The 22,151-nt window shown below is 33.3% G+C and overlaps 2 protein-coding genes across 2 annotated transcripts; both read right to left on the bottom strand.

The window, feature by feature from the left end:
• Positions 1–2,995: 2,995 nt before the first annotated feature.
• LOC127081642 (zinc finger BED domain-containing protein RICESLEEPER 2-like) lies at positions 2,996–4,285 on the bottom strand. Its single transcript, XM_051021880.1, has 2 exons — positions 3,128–4,285; positions 2,996–3,034 (listed from the first exon to the last, which is right to left on the bottom strand). Exons 1-2 carry the CDS (start codon positions 4,283–4,285, stop codon positions 2,996–2,998), a joined length of 1,197 nt encoding a protein of 398 aa, XP_050877837.1.
• A 106-nt stretch (positions 4,286–4,391) lies between these two features.
• LOC127081641 (zinc finger BED domain-containing protein RICESLEEPER 4-like) lies at positions 4,392–5,231 on the bottom strand. Its single transcript, XM_051021879.1, has one exon. It carries the CDS (start codon positions 5,229–5,231, stop codon positions 4,392–4,394), a length of 840 nt encoding a protein of 279 aa, XP_050877836.1.
• Between the last annotated feature and the right edge of the window lie 16,920 nt (positions 5,232–22,151).

The following is a 22,151-nucleotide window of genomic DNA, read 5'->3' as shown; positions in this document are numbered from 1 at the left end:
ACATCAAGTGTTTCCTCCTAAGTCAGGTTTACCCGTCTGGGGCATCTTTGAAAGATAAGAAGACTTTGAGAAGATTAGCCAGTAATTTCTAGTTGAATGGTGATATATTGTACAAGAGAAACTTCGACATGGTTTTGCTCAGATGTGTGGATAGACACGAAGCAGACTTGTTGATGACCGAAGTGCATGAAGGTTCCTTTGGTACTCATTCCAATGGACATGCAATGGTGAAGAAAATGTTGTGAGTAGGTTACTATTGGCTGATAGTGGAATCTGACTGTTGCAAATTTGTGAAGAAATGCCATAAGTGTCAAATATATGCTGATAAGATTTATGTTCCTCTGACACTATTGAATGTTATCTCTTCCCCATGCCCCTTCTCTATGTGGGGAATTAATATGATTGGGATGATTGAGCCCAAAGCTTCGAATGTACATCATTTCATTTTAGTGGCAATTGACTACTTCACGAAATGGGTTGAAGCGGCATCGTATGCAAATGTAACCAAGCAAGTTGCTGTAAGGTTTACCAAGAATCAGATCATATGCCGTTATGGTGTGCCAAGTAAGATCATTATTGATAATGGATCGAACTTGAATAACAATATGGTGGAAGCTCTTTGCAAAGACTTCAAGATTGCACATCATAATTCTTCTCCCTATAGACCCAAGATGAATGGGGATGTTGAAGCTGCGAATAAGAACATCAAGAAGATTATTCAGAAGATGGTTGTCACATATAAGGATTCGCATGAGATGCTCCCATTTGCTTTGCATGGGTATCGTACATCCGTCTGCACTTCAACAGGGGAAAACCCTTTCTCTCTTGTTTATGGTATGGAAGCAGTGCTCCCCGTAGAGGTTGAGATTCCTTCATTGCGTGTGCTCATGGAAGCCAAGTTGACTGAAGCTGAATGGTGTCAGACCAGGTTTGACCACTTGAATTTGATAGAAGAGAAGAGGTTAACTGCCATGTGTCATGGTCAGCTATATCAGCAGAGAATGAAGAAAGCTTTTGATAAGAAGGTCAGACCTCGAGTGTTCAGAGAAGGTGACCTTGTGCTCAAGAAGATTTTATCGTTCAAGCCAGATTCTAGAGGAAAATGGACTCCCAATTATGAAGGCTCATATGTTGTTAAGAGAGCCTTTTCAGGCGATGCATTGATTCTTATAACTATGGATGGTGAAGAGTTCACTCGTCCTGTGAATGCAGATGCAGTCAAAAAATACTTTGCCTAGAAAGAAAAAAAAGGACAACTCGCTAAGTTGAAAACCCGAAAGGGCGGCTTAGGCAAAAATGAGCGTCTCGGTGGATTGAAAACCCGAAAGGGCGATCCAGGCAAAAATTAGAGACATTAAAAACAGAAAGAATTTCCCGATAAGTTGAGTACCTCACCCTGGGGTAACTTATGGAAAAATTAGGGATTATGGCAAGTAACTGCATTCTGCTGATCTTCAGTAATTTTTGAAGACTTGTTTGAGCACAAGGGTTGACATCAGTTCATCATCCCAGCAGCGGCCAAAAGCACAGTGGATATCAAGATTTGGTAGAGGATTGAGGATCATTTGTATTCAATGTAACCCTTTTCCATGAAAATTACCATTTTCAACCTTGTAAAATTTATGGAGTCTTGTCATTTACAGACTGCCATCCTATTAAATAAAGTTGAGCATTTATCCAAATTATTTTTACTGTTATTTTACTTCAATCAATAGTTTTAAATTTTATTATGATCATTTTGAAATTAAAATTTTAAATCACAATCAAGTTTTCTTTAAAATATAAAAGCAAGAACTTTTCCAAAGCAAGTAACAGTAAAATCAACAGCATTTTGATGAATAACAAGTCCTTAAGTGCGAAGCATCAGAGGTTCCCCAAGAAGTAACTCTTCGGGTATCCCTAGACGTCAGTATTGATTCATTTTCCTTAGTAGAACGCTGTTATCCCCAACTAGGGCTGGAAATGAGTCGAGTCAAGTCGAACCCGTCGTCAGCTCGACTCGACTCGATAAGAATTGGTTTAGCTCGAAACTCGACTCGAGTTCGACACGAACTTTTTTTTAAGCTCGAACTCGACTCATTTTAAGTTCTTGAACAACTCGGTTCAACTCGTTAGGTTCAGTTCGTTAGGTTCAGTTTGTTTACTTCACGGACTAAAAAGTCATTTTTTAAAGTTTAAATTTTTTTATTATGTTTGACATTTTAAATTATTCTTTTTAAAGGGAAAATATTAAAACAAAATAAAGCTTTCAAGAGATAAATTTAAAAGTCTAATTCAAAAACTATTCTTTTTGAGTTTAAGTTTGTCTCAAAAACTATTACAAATATAATAAAATAGTACAACAAAAACTATTAGAAATTGATACATTCCCATCACAAAATGATTATTCAACTTCAATCTTCATTACACCAACTGTCAACTGATTTACTGTCGTAGCTAGTAAGGAAAGGATAACCTACAAGATGGAAGAGGATAATTTTTAAGCCAATTAAATTCATATATCAGAATACCAACACAACATGATCATGGTATGCTATGCTAAATCAATTACTTCTATAAATAAATTCATTTTAAATATATCACAAATAGCAGTACCTTTAAAATATATCACAAATATCAGTACTTCATATATCACAAATAGCAGTACCTTAAATCAATTCTTTTTAAATTCATGAAATTTCTAGATTTATGTTACAACATTGGTATGGTTTGAAAACCATATTAAAACTCACAAATTAATATACATTACAGCTACCTTTTAAATATATCACAATTAACACAATACTAGTTCCTCATATATAACAAATAGCAGTACTTTAAATGATTAATTCTTTTTAAATTCATGAAATTTCTAGATTTATGTTACAACACTGGTATGGTTTAAACACCATATTAATTGTATGAGATGCTAACAACTAACAAGTAATAAAGACTAAATACACAGTTAATTATACAACAATCTCACTCACCTGCATTGATAGCTCTCTATTTATCATCAAGGGAGTAATGTAATTTCTGTTTGCACTTGCTCCACCTATTAATAAAAAGAAGAATTTAGTTTTAAAAATTATCAATGCTATTTTTATAAGTTTATATTATACTTAATAATCAAAAGAGAGCATATTACCTTAGGTTTGTTCCTAATTCCATGCAATATTCGAAGCCAATCACCACCACAAATTAAAGCATCGACAGTAGATAAACTTAAAGAAGCTCGAAATGAATCGATAACTCTCCCTCCGACGCTAAAGGTTGACTCCAAAGCCACAATAGATATTGGAATGGCAAGAACATCTGCTGCCATATGGGACAACACTCTATATTTTCCACAATTCAATTTCCACCATTCCAAGGCACACAATGACATATGGACGTTATCTTTAGGTTTGTAAGTTGGCTCATTCAAATACTCTTCAATTTCATATTTTACAGCAGGAATTGCTTGTTGTTCTTCGACATAAATCATTAACAATGACCACCCTGAGGATTTTTGTGACTCCAAAATAAGCCCATTTTGATCAACACCACTTCTACTAGATCCTTCTTCATTATGCTCACTAAGTATATCAACATACTCTTTGTACATATCATCAAGCGCGATACGCATATTTTCTATATTTTTTCTAGCTTCAACTTCCGGGTAAATTAAGGGAAAACACATGTTAACACCCATCATTTTGATCCTAGGGTCCAAAACAGAAGCAAGCGACATAACAAGATTACATTGGCTCCAATATTTTTCAAATTTTCCCTTCATCGCTTTTGCCATTTCTTTCATAAAATCAGATTCATCTTGGATAACTTGATCTAAAACTAGTTTGATTCGAAATACCTCAGCAAGATATAAGTTAGCAGTTGGATATTCACTACCTGAAATAATATTTGTAACAACATTAAATACCTCTAGCAACTTGGAAACTTTTTCAACCTTTTCCCAATCATCATCATCTGGAAGAGTTGTATAGCTTGGTTCTCGATCTTGAAAACGAGGGAAGACTTCTTTGAACTGCATTGCAACTGACAACATTTGATAGGTGGAGTTCCAACGAGTAGGGCAATCAAGAATTAATTTTTTACCACCAAGCTTTAGTTGTTGAACTATTTGTGAGAATGTTTGTAACCTTGCTTCAGACTGATTGATGAACTTCACACTTTCACGCACGTCTTCAACTATTTTTGCTATTTTCCCAATACCATCTTGAACAAGCAAATTTAGTATATGCGCACAACAACGCACATGAAATAACTTTCCATCTAACACTAATTTCCGGTGCCTTAAAATCATAACTTTTAACTCTTTCAAACATCTATCGTTGTAATGTGCATTATCCACTGACACACTAAATATTTTATTTTCAATACCCCAATCTTTAAGACATTTGAAGATAGCATCAGCAAATATCAACACCACGCCGAGGAGGAGGAACATGAACAAAACTAAGAATGTGTTTCTGCAAAACCCAGTCAGCATCAATGAAATGGCCAGTTAACACCATGTATTCTATCTTCTGATTTTGTGACTTCCATAAATCAGTGGTCAAACAAATCTTATTTATTGTCCTTAAAGTAGACTTCAACTTTTTTCTTTCAGCTTCATAAACAGCAATACAATCATTCTTCAATGTCTTCCGACTAATTTTCTCATATGAAATATTAGAACATTTCATCATAAAACTAAAACCTTCTTCCTCAACAATACTAAATGCATGTTCATGCATCATAATCCAATGTGCGGTGGCTTCTCGTTGTCTTTCATGGTCATATTTACCTCCTGAATTCATTAGTAGTGGTCCAGAAAGCTTCTCATAAATCTTGCTTTTTGCTGGCTGAAAGTTTAATTTTTTTTGTTGTGCTACTAGCTTCTTGTAAACATGACATGTTTGTTTTAAATGCCTCATCAAATGACTGGTTGATCCACTAGCAACAACAGAATAATTGTTTTTACAGTGTATACATTGCCATTTTTTTCCATTCTTTAATTCCACTTTTTTGAAGTGATCCCAAACTAGAGAAGTTTTCTTCCTCTTGGACTTTTGAATAACAATGTCACTGCTCTCAACATTTTCTTCATTCACAACTTCATTTGCCGGTGTTGATTCATTTGTTAGTGGTTCTTCATTAGTATTTGCATTTAAATCAATGATAGGATTCAATACATTTAAACACTCTTCTCCATCTTTTGGTGGTGATTGTGAATCTCCCAATGATTCAAGTGAGGTACTGTATGCCATATCTACAATAGAAAAATAAATAAAACCACAAGTTCCATTAAAAAAATCATTAAAATTTTTAAATAGAACATAATAAAAAAATTCTCATAACAGAGTTATATATTTAGTTCAAACCAAGAAAAATAGATTCAGAAAGAACATATACAAAACAAAGAAAATAAATAAAATCCTCATAACAGAGTTATAGTTCATTATATACACGAAGAACATATTCAACATATTCAGAACACAGTAAAAAATGACAAAGCTACTAAAACAATCAGATGATGAGAATAATAATATTTACCTCTATTGAAAAAAATTGTTGAATCTGGAAGAAAGAGTTAAAGTTTTTTTTCTTCAGAATAGAGAACAAAGACTGAAAATACGTAATATGAAGGATGAAGGAAGTTCTCTAAAACCTAAAATCTAAAAAAGAATACTAAAGGTTTTGCTTTTGGAAAATGCAATACTAATAAATTGGCATATTTAAAATCTTAAAAATAGTTAATAATAATAATAAAGTCAAAAATAATATAAAAGGATACAAATTAAATCATATAAATGATACAATATTTAAAAAACGTTATTTTTAAAGTGGTAGTTTAAAAAACAAATTTAGAAGTAGTTTAAAATGACACTTTAAAATTAAAAGTCACGGTGCATTATGTTTTTTTTTTAGTTAGAAGTATTTTACTTTGTATAAAAAAATGTCACAAGTATTTTTTAAAATATTTAATTTGATAAGTTAAAAGGTTAAAATCTATACATTATTTTTTTAAATGATACTATTGAGATATATGATTTAAAAAAAAATATATATATATATATATATATATATATATATATATATATATATATATATATATATATATATATAGATAGATAACCGAGTCGACTCATGAACCTAACGAGTCGAACTATACATAGCTCAAGTTCAGCTCATTTATTTTACGAACTTAGTTTTGAGCTCAAGTTCGACTCATTTGGTTCATGAACCAAGTCCAACGAATTAATTATCGAATCGAGTCTCAAACTATTTTCGAGTTGGTTTGGTTCATTTCCAACCCTATCCCCAGCTGATGGATTCTGTTCCCTAGTGAAGTGTTTGATCCTCAGTGGAACTTCTGATTCCCCAGTTGAGATTGGTTGATTCAAATACTCTGTGGCGTATTGTTTTCCAGTGAAGTCACTGAAGGAAAAGAGCAATCCAAAACGCAGCGGAAATTAAAATTTTCTCCTTTAGTGATCCTTACGAATGGGCATGATCAGTGATAGAATATTTACCTCTTGTGACGATTGAAACCTTTGATGCAGATCTACGGAGCGATCACGAACGTTGAACGATGACAACGCCTCTACTCAGTCCACACGAACGGATTCCTTCAATCTCAGTGCTAGCTGCTACGAATGAAGGCTTTGAGTGAGTGACAGAGAGAGAGAGAGAGAGAGAGAGAGAGAGAGAGAGAGAGAGAGAGAGAAAGAGAACGAAAATGCAACTGCCATTTATGCTTCTGCACAAGGGTTCTATTTATAGAACCACTTGTGTGGGCTTCAAGCTAAAAGACCCACTTAAGTGTATGTGGCCCATATCTTATAATATGCCAAAAAACACTTAAGCGCGTGGCACCTTACCATATTTCGTATTCTACTTAAGTACACCGTACCTTACGATGTTCTACAATTCACTTAAGTGCACCGTACCTTACGGTGTTCCTTAGTTACTCTATCTCTCATCAATCCGTCCTTTGTATGTGACCCTGTAGGTTTTCGCGACATTGGCAATTATATTAAATCACGTATTTAACATAATAAACAGTGAGCGGTATCTAGCAACACATCACTGCTACCCAAGACACGAAAATGTCATGTGATCTGACAAATCCTTCTGTGATAATATTTGTGTGGATAATTACCCTTTTGCCCTTATGTCTATATTGAACACAAGGCATAGACCATGTTATCCTTGTCCAGTTCAATATTGGGCCCATAGACATTTATCCTGTTATGCAGGATGGGCAAATTCCATCTAGGTCACTCATGTCCCTCAGTATGCTTCGTGGAGTACCCATCAACTGTCTTTATGGTTATCCAGTTATGGACAATGTTTAATCAACAATAAAGCACTCGACTCTACATCTAGGGTCCATAGTGGTTTCAGGTCGAAGGGTGGTATACACCATTATTACCATGAGAATAACTTATGACACTTTGCATAACATTCTATATAGTATTCTCATAGCGGGTCAATCCAGTATAAATATTACTCTTAATATTCATACCTATTTTTAAGACTTGATAACTCCTTATCCATGATCCATGAGATGTGATCATCAGTCTATATACATAATAGTCTTAATGCTTTAATGTTATCCCACTTCACAATAAAGCTCGACTACAGATACTTTAAGAATAGTGTCCTTATGTTTAATGTGATCTCATGATCAAGTCACACTTGAGACATTAAACGGAATGGCTATTCTAGGGACTTTATTAAACAAACGTAATAAAGAAAAAGCCTTTTATTATTAATAAATAATTCGATACAAGTACCAAAAGTATTGGCCTCTAGGGCTTACACCAACAGTCACCAGAATGTTTGTACATCCTAGTGGAGTTTCATTCTCCATCCCTAACAGAGTTTCGGCCTTCCCCAGCGGAGTTTGTATATCTCCAGCGAAGTTCTTATCTCCTCAGAAGGGTTGATCATCAGAGATATTTGATGTTTTCCCCAGTAGATCACTTTGGTGTCCTCACCATTCGCTGTATCTTTACTCCTAGTCAGAGTTTCCTCCTTGTTTCTGAGCAGCTTTTGCTATTTGATATTTCCTCTGAAGGGTTGTCTCCCATTTTTTATGGTGTTGACCTAAAATTCCCCACAGAGTTGATGTTGTTCTGTCCTCGGCAGATCTTTTCTTTCCCCATCCAGGGTTGAGCCCTTTGGGATGTTGATCTCTCTGTTCTCCGGCAGTTGTCTCCATATTTTTTGTGGATTGGTCGAGGATTGTACCGGTGGTTCAATTTTTTTTGCGACACCTCTGTATCCTTTGTGATTGTTTTGTCAGCATAATCATCATATATACATATACATTCATATAATTTCATGATTTGCATACCTTGTATCTCCATATTTGATTTGTTTGAGATTCTCATTCTTTGTTATGGCGGTACTTTATCCCCATACCAAATCTGGTGTCTGTCCTCCTTCAATGGTAGAGTGTCAGCCCCTTAAGCAGAAAGACTTTAACCTTTCTCTGTTTCCCCACTGAGTTTGTTTCCTCGTGGATGATTGTTATTTCAGTTTCTTCTCTAGTAAATTGTCTGGATGGAATTACTCCCCTTGAGTTATGTCCTCATTGGGTTGAGTCTTGATTGACTGTTTCTTTCTAGCTCTTACCTAGATAGATATTTTGGTCCCCTAAGAGTCTATTACCCAATAACTGGTAATATTCTTCTTAGTTTGCAGTTTGTTACTTCTTGCCCAATACCCGGCAAAAAGTACCCTTTTTCTCTCCAGTAGAGTCCTCTGAAAGTATATCCTTGATATGTTCATCCTAACTGGTGACAGATATCTTTCCTTCCCCCGCGTGAGTTTATCCTTGATATGTTCACTTTAACCAGTGACGGATATTCTCTCCTTTGGTATTCTACCCAGTAAAAAGGTAGTTGTAATCCCTATTTTGTTCCTCAGAGAGTTAATCCTTGATATGTTCATCTTAGCCGATGACGGGTTTCCTTCTCTTGTTGGTCTTCTACCCAGTAACCGGTAGTTGTAAATCCTACATTTTTCCCCTATGCATAGTCTATCCTTGATATGTTCACTTTAACCAGTGACGAATTTTCTCTTCTTTGGTATTCTATCCAGTAGCTGATAGATGTAATCCCTATTTTATCTCCTCATAGAGTCTATCCTTGATATGTTCATCTTAACCGGTGACAGATTTTCTCTTTGTTTGGTATTCTATCCAGTAACAGATAGATGTAATTCCTATTTTCTCCCTTTTCGGAGTCTATCCTTGATATGTTCATCTTAACCGATGACGGATTTTCTCTTTGATTGGTCTTCTACCCAGTAACCGGTAGTTGTAAATCCTATTTTATCCCCTCGCATAGTGGATCCTTGATATGTTCATCCTAACCGGTGATGAATTCTCTCTCCGACGGTTTTCTATCCAGATTTCGATAGATGTAATTCCCCTTTTGTTCAGTTGGTATATCCGTGATATGTTCATCCTAACCGATTAACATTCCCAGGAAAGTCTATCCTTGATATGTTCATCCTAACCGGTGACGAATTTTCTTCCCTATTGAGTTTATCCTTGATATGTTCATCCTAACCGATGACGGATATTCTCACCCTTGGTCTTCTGCCCAGTAACTGGTAGTTGTAAATCCTATTTTCTGCAGTTTTCCCCCAGCAAGGTTATTCTTACCCAGTAACCGGTAATGAATACTCCCTCCTGGCGGTCCTCAGCGAGTCATCCTTGATATGTTCGTCTTAACCGATGACAGGTGTTCTCTCTGTCATTTATTTATTATCTCCTTACCCAGTAGCAGGTAGTAGATAATAAATTTCTACTCCTCCAGTGTTGAAGTTTATTTCTTCCCTAGTTGAGTTGAGTGCGCGTTTCCTTAGTGAAATCGTTTTGTCTCCAGCGTGAGTCGAGTACTTTAGTTTTACCCTGACTTACTCGTATCCCCTGCAGATGTTTTTGTTTCTCCTGCACGAGTCGAGTACTTCAGTTTTACCCTGACTTACTCGTATCCCCTGCAGATGTTATTTCCCCTATTGAGTCTTTCCATATTCGTATGGATTTCCTCGATTCCCCCAGTAGTTTTAAGTCGTAGCCTGGCCTACACATAACTCCTCTTTATCCCCCAGAGTCTCTGTCTCCCCAGTGAGTTTTCCTTATGGAATGCATTATACTCCTGTAGGACTTTCGGTCTCTCTGATTTCTTTTTCCTTTGTGGCAATATTTCCCCACATAGCACTTACTTTTGCATTCACATCATATGCATCATGAGGTATCTTAGGGACCAAAATTTGTTTCTCTATGTTGTTATTTAAGCCCATTTTATCGAGTCGAGCCGAAGATTTTAACCTTCACCTCCTCAGATAGAATGTCCTTAAATAGGGGCAGCTGTAAGACCCCAATTTTGACCCTAAGATCCCTCATGCATTCCCATCATAAGCATAAGCATTGGGATCACATCTTGGCATCCTCCTTACCCCTTTTCATTGGGTTTGTTTTGGGAGAGATCACCAAGCATCTTTGTGATTATATCATACTTGTATATTATCATTTTACTAACTAAAATACCAAAAATATATCTTTGTATCTATCTAACTCTTTTGTAGGTAGGGCATGATCTCATTGATTCATTGATCACATCTAGGGTTTAAGACCCTCATGAACAAAGAGCACAACCAAGAATTGATTCAATAATGGTTATGAACATCATATATGAGTCCCAATTGCTTCTACATGTTATATTGATCAAGTTTTCTTCAAGAGTTTGAGGGTGATTTGCCTTGGAAACCCTAGTTTGACTGGGTATCTTGAGTAACTTCTCCAACAAGATATCTCACCAATTGATCAAATTTATCAAGGGACACTTCAAAATTCATCATATTATGCATATATGATCTACCATGAGCCTAGAAAGTCAAGAGAATTGGAAATTAGCAAGTTGGTTGATGGTAGTTGGCCAGATGAATTCATCTGATCAAAACCGGGTCTCCCTAGACCCTATCTCCTACAATTTTCACCATATGAAAATTATCCGAAGAGTAAAATTAATCTAAATGACATTCCAAACAACTTTCATGTTGACACCTAGAGCTAATTTTGCTTGGAAAATCATTTTCTATGTTGAAACGTTATAGGTCATTTTGATTAAACCCTAATTTGAAAGTCAACTTCCCAAGGCCATAACTTGCTAATTTTTTATGAGATGAAATATTTATAAGTTTCACAATCCAATTCAATGTGTCTACTTCAACTTTGATGTTTGGAGTGGGAGCTAATCAACTTTTTTGAGCATGTGATATGAGGCTACATTATAGGTCACTTTTGACCTATACCATTGATCAAGTGATTTTTCCAAACTTCAAAAATGCATAACTCTATCATTTCAAATCCAAATGACATGAAATTGGTGACCATTATGAATGTCTTTGAGATAGATACAACTTTTATGAAGACACGTTTCTTATTTGAAGCTCCCATAAAAAGTTAAGCAAGGTGGAATATTGAGACATATGGCTTGACACTTCAAATTTTTGATTTGTCAAATTTTTCCAAACTTCCACCTCAAATTTATCCAAGTTCCAAACTCCAAATGAAAAAGTGTTCAACATCAATTTTGTTACTCTTGATCTCACCTTTCCAAAGAGCTCAAGTTCGTTTATTTTGGACTTGAAATACATAGGCTGCGCATGGCTTAAACAAGCTGATATCATTTGGCATGGATCCGACTTCAAGCAACAATACACATGTACCTTGCAATCCAATCAATCTTCAAAGCATCTGAACTTCAAATTTGGACTTTCAGCTATCATTCCATGGGCCTATGCGTGCCCATGCATCATTCCATCATCATTTTGCCAATTTTGGAAAGTGGAAGTGAGTGTGCAAATATCACATGATTTGGCTATAAATACAACTCCATTTGCTCAGAAATAAGACACATTGCGCCAGCTTTGAATCTCCATTGAAAACCCTTCACTCTCATAGGATAACCCTGATAAATTCATTTGAATTTGAGCTTGAATCTCCACTGTTTTGGAATTCAATTCTCCAGGAGTCCATTGCTTATAAACCTTTCCATTCCTCTCCTGAAAGCAATTGAAGTGAAGCCAAGCACAATTCAGATCAAGATCCATCGTGTTCATACCTCCATTGAAGGTAATTTGCAGAAATTTTAAACTCTTCGATTCTCTTAAATTGTTGCTCAATTCCATTGATTCTTTGGTTGTCTGAAGTCCTACCAATGTAGGCAGGAAGATTGAGTTGCTTTGAGGCCAAATCGAAGCAACTCAGTTCATGTACCTCATTTTTCAATTCCACATATCTCGTAATATATTTGGAATTGGAGAAATTGGAAGTTAGATTCGAGCTCAGTGCCATTTTCTCTTTAAGATCATGTCCCTGTTTCTTTTTTTGGTGATGGTTCATGATGACCAATCCGGTGAAGCTCACCGGAGAAGACAACCGGAGCTCTGGCTCCAGTGATGATGTGTCTTGTATCTGAACCACTTGATCCAAGTCTCATGTTCTAATCTGGATCGTTCCTTGTGATTACTCCTTTTGCCACGCGGTTGACTCAGGTGTATGTGGAGCGCGTGTTTTGGATCATCAGATCTGCCACCTCAATTAATGAGGGAGATCTGATGGTCCACGTAATTTAGCATTTTCTGAATTTTACTTTTATTCCCTTTTCTTCTATAATTCATATTAAATTTAATATTGATCCAAAAAATATGGGACTTTCACCAAAAATCTTCAAATATTTTTCTCTTTCATATTCTGAATTAAAATTATTTTTTGGATCATCATTAATATTTTTCATGAATTAATTGATTTTTCATTTGTTTTTAATTGTTTAAAAATATTTTTAAGTGTCCAAAAATTATGATTTTTTTCTCCAAGGTCCTTTGACCTTGTTTGACCTATGATAAATCTCATGGCCATTTCTTTGGTGTTTTGATGAGATTTTAGGAATTGGACAAAACATATTTGATTTTAATGCATTATTTTATTATTTTTAATTGAATAAATGCCATTTTAATTATGTTGACCATTTGTATTGACTTAATTGAGTTTGATTGTTTGTTGTTGGGCCTTGGTCAAGGTTGATTTGACTTTGTTAAGTTAATATCATTGGATTTAGGGGATTGATGGAATGTACATTCCATCTCCCAAAATGAATGAATGATATTAATTTGGTAAAAGTCCTCCTTTGACCAATTTGTGACCTCATTCATCCCCTTCCCCTTCATCTAATTCCCCTTCTTCATTCATTCATTTCCAATTGGCCAATGACATCTCAAAGTCCTAATGCTAGTTGATTGAAAGATTAACGTGAGTATGGATGAGATTAGGCCACACCTTTTGCATATTTTTTGTGTGTGGTATGTTTCATGAGCATAGTTCATAATACTATGTCTCCAACATGCATTAACACCAAAAGTCTATTGCCCGGCCTCAAATAGTTGTGACTTCTACATAAGTCCAATTACGTTTGCTTAACATAGCGCTAAATTTGTGACATAAAAGGCATAAGCATTCTAGTTAGTGAGATTGTAAGTCTCTCATCTTCCATGGTATTGTATGGAAACTTGGCCTTCTTTCCTTCCTTTGGAAGATGTTTTGGTTCAAGGATCCATGCTTGTGGCAAGTGGGTTGAGTGTTCTCCAAAGAATGTCTTGAAATTAAAAACAAAACAAAACAACCTACTAACTTACTAACTATTAACTTTTAACTTCAAGTCTTTACTTTAATGCAATTTACTTTTAGTACTTTATATCATTTGCCATTATACATATCGTTCTAATTGTTTATGTTAATGTAATTTTCATTTTGTCCATTTGGACCATATTGTGTGATATTATTTTGTTTGTGTTACTTTGGTTGTTTGTGTGGTCTTTGACCATTAATGTACATAATAACAACAAAAACCCTAAAAAACTTTTGAGTGGACTGTTGGTTTGATCTGTGGACCAATTGGACTTAGAGTTTAGGCAACATTCCTTTGCTAATGGACTTGGCCAATGCCAACTTGTTGAAGAACCAAGTGCTTGCAATTTGAAATTCACCTGATACATCATTCAAGATCCCTCCAGTTCATCTGCAACATGATCATTCTGAAGATGTTATTTTGAACCAGTGACTTGTGGAATTCATCTGTTACATGGGCAATTTCTGAAGAAGATCATGGAATGGAATAGCTTGGATGAGGCCATCTTTATTTGATGCCTTTTCTCTTCAAGATTGATATAATTGTGCATTTGTAAGTCGCTTGATTCTAAAAAGTCCAAGGGAATTCTGGGTTTCTATTGACATACTTGTCTATTGGATTGCTACCCATTTGGTCAGATCTTTTCAACTTTAAACTCTTAAATTTTGTGCATAGGGTAGTCTCTTCATATTCTCCCCATTTCTTTAATTTCAAAGTCTCTTCCTCCATTTTCAAAACCTTCTTTGTGTGAACTACTTTTATTCTAAACTTTGACCACTTTCAAAAAGATAGAAACTTTGGCCTTATGCCATTGCATTTTCAAACTTATTTTCTCAAATCAAACTTGTAAATAAACTTAACTATACTTGACTTAAACTTTCAAAAAGGAAAAAAGAACTAACTCATTCAAATCATTTTCAGACCTTTGTGCCTTTCAAACTTAAAATTTTGTTAAAAACCAACACACCCATTTTGAAATATATAGCACGAACTACGAGGTTTTGATCCCTCATTTTTATGTTGGTACGTAGGCACAAGACCGAAGGTCTTGTCATACACAAAAATATAATTAATGAATTCTTTTCTCATCCCCCCATTCTATTTGTTTGTAAACATCACTTTGTACAAAATACATATGCACACAAAAAGGGCTCCCTATGAGTACCTAGGACACTTTGGGTGCTAACACCTTCCCTCTGTGTAACCAACCCCCTTATCTGTGATCTCTGATTTTTATTAGTTTTTATTTGAAAACTTCTTACTTATTGGGTTTTGTTCGTACTTTTCCCTTTTCCCTTGGAAACAATAAAAGCGCGGTGGTGACTCTTGTTAATTGATCTCTAGCTTATCAATAGCTTGATGATCATGAATTTCCCGCTACAGTAGGACTCTTGTCTAGTGTTGAGGAGGATCACTCAGTAACATAACTCTGATATCCAGCATTGTAGGACTTTGGTCTAGTGTTGAAGGACTTCAGTCTAGTGTTGCGATTGATTATTGATAATGGTAGTAAGAGGTTCAAATGGAAATTGTTTGAGTTTTTTGTAGCATCGTGCATCTTGTATATATGAGATTAGCTTAGGACTTTAGTCTGGTGTTGTAGGAGTTTGGTCCAGTGTTAAGAATCCCTCAGTAACATAAGTCTGATGTCCAACACTGTATGACTTTAGTCTAGGGTTGTAGGATGGTACCACATGCATGTGATTAGAGTATTTACACATAACATAATAATTTGTATATTGTACATTGCATTGACTAATTATATCGATGTAAAATATTCTTGTTATTTTATGCATCATTATCATATATGAATGTATTCTCACCCCTTTCATATGATATATTCTCTATTGTTGTACTTGATATTGGGGATCCCCAGATTGAGGATGAGGAGTGGTAGCTATTGGTTACCGAGGATGGCATAGTTTGCCTTTTTGTTAGTTGTTTGTCTTTGTTTGCTGAAATCTATCGGTTGTTTAGTTGTATATGGTGTCGCTCTAATAGTGTAACATCAGTTTCAAAGTTTTGTGACGTTTTTTACTAAGATGTGTTGAATAATTTACTTTTTTTTTATGTTTTCTCAAAATTAAGTGATTTTAAAGACTAAGTTGCTAATGTTATTCTCTTTTTGAATTAAAGTTCTGACTTTTGGAAATTAAAGTTGAAGGTATTAACGTGACACCCTGATTGTTATCTTCATATTTTCCGTATTATTCTATAAATAAATAAGAGGTTTTAGGGTGTTATAGGTGACATCTCATATTTCCTTAGTATCAAATTCTACACAAGCAATATAAGCTTGATTATGCTCCAAAGAAGACATGCAAGTCAGATACTCTAAAGATTTGAAATAGGGGATCGCAATGCGACTTCGACACCAACTAAACCAGGATTGCAACTGACAAAGGATCTAGATGAAGATGAATACAATCTAACTAAGTATTTAAGACTCATTAGATCATTAATATACCTTTGTCACACAAGGCATGACCTAGCACACAATGTAGGCATGATGAGTAGGTTCATACAAAAGCCAAATGTGCCTTATCTTGCAGCCATCAAGAGGATACTAAGGTATCTCAAAGAAACACTAGATTATGACATTTTGTTTCCTATAACAGATGAAGGAAAAGAATGCAAACTAGTGGGATACACTGACTCGAGTTTGTAAGGTGATGCTGAGAATAGAAAATCCACAGCTGATTATGTGTTTATGCTAGGTGGTGCACTAGTTGCTTAGAGCTCATGAAAAGAACCAGTTGTAGCTCTGTCATCATGTGAGACCGAGTGCATAGTTGCCTCTCTTAGTGCATGTTAAGCAACATGGATGGTAAATCTGATCGAAGATATTGTAGGTGAAAATCATGGAGCAATGATCATGAAGATTGATAACATGTCTGCTATAAATTTGTCCAAGAACCCAATATCACACGGAAGAAGACAACACAATGAGATGAGATTCCATTATCTTAGAAAGGAAGTATCAAATGTGAAATTTTGTTTCTCAGGGGATAGATGTTGGACACGGTGTTGGGACAACTGATTCGACTTGTTAAAATCAATAAGACAATAATATAACAGAAATAGTAACACGAATTGAGCATTTCAAAAACAGAGATCCAAGTATAGTCAACCCAAAAAACCTGAAAAAATCATGTGAAACCTAATTGGAAGAAAGTTATGAAGGAATAACGTACCTTGAAAGTTCTTCAAAAGTGTAAATGTTAGAATCTATACAAATAAAAATGTAAGAAAGCGTATGAATAATATGTTTACCTTTTAGAGGAAGAAGAAAAAGAAGAAGAAGAAGAAGAAGAAGAAGAAGAAGAAGAAGAAGAAGAAAAAGAAGAAGAATAACAACATCAAAGATAAAGAAGAAACAATGTTGAATTTGATTACCTTTTAGTATGAAGAAGAAGAAATACGAGTTATGTGGAAGAAGAAGAGAGACAAGTTTGCTGGATGTGGAAGAGAGAGAGATGTTAGGGTTTTTCAATTTGAGCGAGACGACTGAAGTTTGATAACTTCGCTTATATATATGTAAAACTTATCACCACCGTTGGTAAGAAAAACTGTCATAAACTGTCAGTACTATCCACAACGATTTCTGGTACTAACTATGGTGATAGATATTTTAATTTTAATATATTTGTAAGAGGATATGGACAAACCCTTTTTGTAACGGAAAAAAATTGTTTGTGCTAGGATTCTAAGCATGTAACCTTTCATCTATAACCACGATTGTTATTATGAACCGTGAAGAAATGTCTTTTAATAAAATATAAAAAAAATCTGGCGCGTTAAGATGATTTCTTACTACGGTTGTTTAAACATCCTTAGTAATATGGTGTTACAAAATGTATATTTTGTAGTAGTGTATTTTCCCACGGTGGATGCTACTTGTTGTAAAATTGAAAGGTTCAATCACACCACGATATTTTTGTTGGAAAAATCTAACAATAATATTAATCATGTTATAAATATTGATGTGTGGAACAATGAACAGTGAAAATCAAAATAAATAGACTCAAGAAAAAAAAGTCATCTGCCAAACAATGAAGGCAAATCCACAACAAACTAGAGAAAATTAAAATACTAGTAAGAATAATTCGTACTAATAAAAAATTTAAATGCATTAGGCATTTCATTATACTTAACAAAAATTTAAATAATACAATAATATTAAGTATAGTTAATAGAATATAACAAAAGCCAATATCAAGTGGATCATATATAAACCATTCCACTTCTTGATAATTGTGAATTTTGTAACTAACAGCAATTAAGTAGAATGCCCATTTTTTTTCTAATCAACTTCGTGGAATCTAGGACAAGAATATACAAAATACTGAAATAACACTCTAAGGGATTAGGCACATAGCAGTATTGGCCAGATCCCTCTAAACTTTTCTTGTCTTTTCTGCAAAATATTTTTGTCCATAATTCAAACATAAAGCTCACACATGCCAGTATAGATGTATTGAGACGCATGCAAGATTAACATCAAATAACTATCTTCTCTTTTCTGCAAAATGTTTTGTCCATGAAAAGCCCTTACAATGCTAATGTGTAAGGTCTAAGGGGTCAAAGAAAAAATATCTTTAATTGTTCCTTACCTATCTTTTTGCATGTCAATGGTGTGAAGTGGATGTTTGATCATATGATCTATGTATTTCATGGTTCCTTCTAGTGTAGTAGCAATGAAGGATTTTAATATTGATGGATCAGTTTTAGACCACTGCAAGGCTCATATGTTCTTTCTACATGCTCTTTTTATCTCGAGCGCATGTTTAAACAATTGTAAAGAATGTGACCTACACACGTTGAATATTGTTAACTTCAGCATACATCTCATACTTTCTACACACATAGGAAAATTAATTTGCTTGAGTTTATGCCAAAAACTAATAAAATAGGGTAAATATAAAAAGCATAATAATGCATAATGAAATTAAAAGAGAATTGTTATTTCAACAAACAGAAAATGTTACAAGGTGTTTCTTACTATAAAAACTCAATTCGTCAACTATCATTCCTTGAGTGACCAAACATAACATATAATATTATTTAAAAAAAAGGAGCTGAAACAGTCAAATGGAAGAGGGAGAAGAAACTCACACTTTATTTCTGAGTTTGAGATTGATCAATGTGTAGAGGGACAAAATCTAGGTATTTAGGACTTGCGAATCGACCAATATGAATTAAGATCTAATCACACACCAATTAATATGTTAAAGAAATCAAGGATTAGAAAAATAAAGTTATTCCTTTCGATCTATTGACATGGTAGACATGGAGGTTGAGAAAGATGGTAATGCCGAAGAGGGAACGAGATAGATGGTGAGATAAAATGTAAAGTTAATTTACATTGTCGATATACCATTCATTTTCTTATTATTCTTATTGTTATTTAGTATATATATATATATTTTAGAAAAAAAGCGGAAAGTGTTTAGTAAAAAAACAATTTATAAAGAAAATTGAAGAGAGGTGGAGAAAAATTTAAAATTAAAAAACTTGCTGAAATGGTTATTATTGTCGTTTGGTCTTCAAATAAAAAAAAATATTTATTTTAAAATTACTCAAATAAGTTATTTACATATTTTATAAAATTAATCTCTCTCTCTCTCTCTCTCTCTCTCTCTCTCTCTATATATATATATATATATATATATATATATATATATATATATATATAATTAAGAGTGAAAAAATTTGATGAAATGTTAAACAATGAAAGGATTTAAAAACTCAATAAAGAAAATTCGGAAATAGAGAATTTTTTAAAATATTATTATTAGTGATCAAAATTTCATTCACTAATATTTTATATTAAATTAATAAATATATGAATTAGAGGTATACATGTCGATTATAATATTTTGGTGGCTAGTTGGGTATAGTGATCACAAATTTTCAACCTATAAATTTTGTTTAGTAGTGTATATGCTTTGAAAGGTTTTTCAAGAGTTTAAAATTCAATTTTAAGAAAATAGTCTTCTAAATTTTCAAGAACATCCCGTATTTTCTATTCAAGTGTTTCTCAATATCTTCAATTCTCTGTATATGAATCTCACAAATGAAGGTGTTTAAAAGTGTTTCATAATCCCCTTAAACATCTTCAAAGATTTTCCAAATTCTAAAATTATACTCCAAGAAGATGCAAAACAAGGGAAAAATCTGATCCATCAGCATATAAACCCATTTGCAAACCGAGCCGAACCGATCCAAAAACATGACGCGTCGTCGCAAACCCCCACCCCGGCCGCCAGGGCAGGCCACCACTGCTACTTGCAAGTAACACAATCCCAACTTTGACGCCAACGAATTTCGTTAGTATATACTCCCTCTGTACCAAAATAAGTGTTGCATCTTATATAATTATTTATTTTAAAATAAGTGTTACTTTTAGTTTCCAATGCAATTCTAATTTTTATCTTCTAAATATTCTCTCTAATAATTTTCTCACTTTGCATTTATGATAATTCAAATACCACCACTAAAAAAATCAAATTTAAAGAGGATAGATTTTCGTCAAAAATTCATGGATATTCCATCACAAAATAATTTAGTGTTGGATTTAGAAATGTGCATAAATCCGTAACAAATTTCGATGTCGCAAAATTCAGGGAGGGAATTTATATTCCATCACAAATGGCTACGAAATAAATCTATCACTAATTCTATCTTATATTTCCATCACTAATTAATGAGAGAATAATAGACCCTCTCTAATTACAAGGGAATTGTTCCATCACAAAGTTGAGACAATAATCTATTTCCCTCTCAAAATTATAAAATATCACCAATATATTGACATAATCTGTTTACATCACTATATTACATATCATAAATATTTCACTGGTTTTTTTCATGATTTAACAAAATTAAACCATCACTGTATGAAACTTTTTTAAATATAATAAATATTCATCATAAAATTACATTTCAATATGGGTGGTGATGTCGAAGTATAGATAAGATACCATCGTTTAGGGTAACCTGCATCAAATTTTTGTAGAGTTTAATGTAAACAAATTAAATTATACTCTAAAAAAAACTAAGGTAATAGGTTAATTACTAGTCTTCCATGAACTTGAAAACGAAAACTATATTTAATTTTGTCATTCTAAACTAAATTTTTAGACTTTCAAATCCTAATTTCCACTGTCTAAGGACCTGTTTGAAATGCATCTTAAAAATTCTTTTTTAGTTTTTGAAAATTTAAAATTTAAAAACTTGTTTGAATATAATGTTTTGCAAAAATGTTTTTAAAAACTCTTTTCTATTTTTCAGTTTTTAAAAGCAAAAAAGTGAAACAGTTTAGTTGTATTTTGCTTCTTACTTTTTAGTTTTTAATATTATAAAACTTGAAGAAAAAACATAAAAATTTATAATTTTCATTAATAGCATTAATGTAATTTTAATAATTTTTGTATTTTAAAAATAAAATAGAAAAACGTATTTGAAAGAGTATGTTATTTCTTTTATTTATGCTCTTTTTATGTATAAGTAATCATTCCAAATATGTTTATTTATTTTACTTAATTTTGTTTGTGTTTCTTAATTATTTTCACTATATAATTTTTTTCCCTATTAAACGTGGAATCCCATTTTTTATTTGTTTTTTTCTTCTTATTATTACAAACAAGTGTTATGTGATTTGTAAAATTAAAAATTGATTTAACCCAATTATTTGTATTCGACCAAATATCAATTAATTTTCTTAAGTTTATAATATTTTATATAATAAAATAGATTTTAAAAGTAAATGACAAAATATGCATTTTTATTCTCTTCTTAAAATATTATTAAAAGATTAGATTACTAAACAAATTTTTTCATTTTCATATTTTCAAAACAGTTTTTAAAAATTAGTTTATCAAACAAATTTTTTTGTTAATTTTCTTCTTAAAAATAGTTTTTTAAAATAGATTTGAAAAACAAATTTTAAGAACTAAAATTGAAAAGTGTTTCAAACACGCCCAAAGAGTTTCATAATAAAACTAACATTAAACCATATTATGTGTTAGTATTGGTTACAGGAAGAAAACAAACTCACTTCAGTTTAAACAAATTAACCCTGCAACTAATACTAACACATGACAATTGCAACCACCATGCCAAATATTTAACAACCACCTCAGATGCCACTGTCAAATATTTAGCAGCCACACTAATGCCACCTAATTTAAGTTCTTGCTTATCACATGTAAAAAAGGTCATAAAAGAATTACAAAGTATACCACGTATCTTCCGAGACACAATAAGAAACAAAATGAAATGTCTAGAAATATTCAAGAAAATTTATAGTCACTCTGTAATGCTAAAATAAATTGAACACAAGGTCGGTACACAATATACATGTTTCAATTCTATATAATTTCATTATGTAGCCTCCTGAATAAACCATTTATGTATCTCCCACTCTAACATAATCACAACTCCAATAACCTTAACAATTAATCCTAACAAAACATTACG

This window comes from Lathyrus oleraceus, chromosome 5 (assembly GCF_024323335.1).
Source record: "Lathyrus oleraceus cultivar Zhongwan6 chromosome 5, CAAS_Psat_ZW6_1.0, whole genome shotgun sequence".
Lineage (NCBI taxonomy): Eukaryota > Viridiplantae > Streptophyta > Magnoliopsida > Fabales > Fabaceae > Lathyrus > Lathyrus oleraceus.
This window is presented reverse-complemented; position numbering and strand designations above follow the sequence as displayed.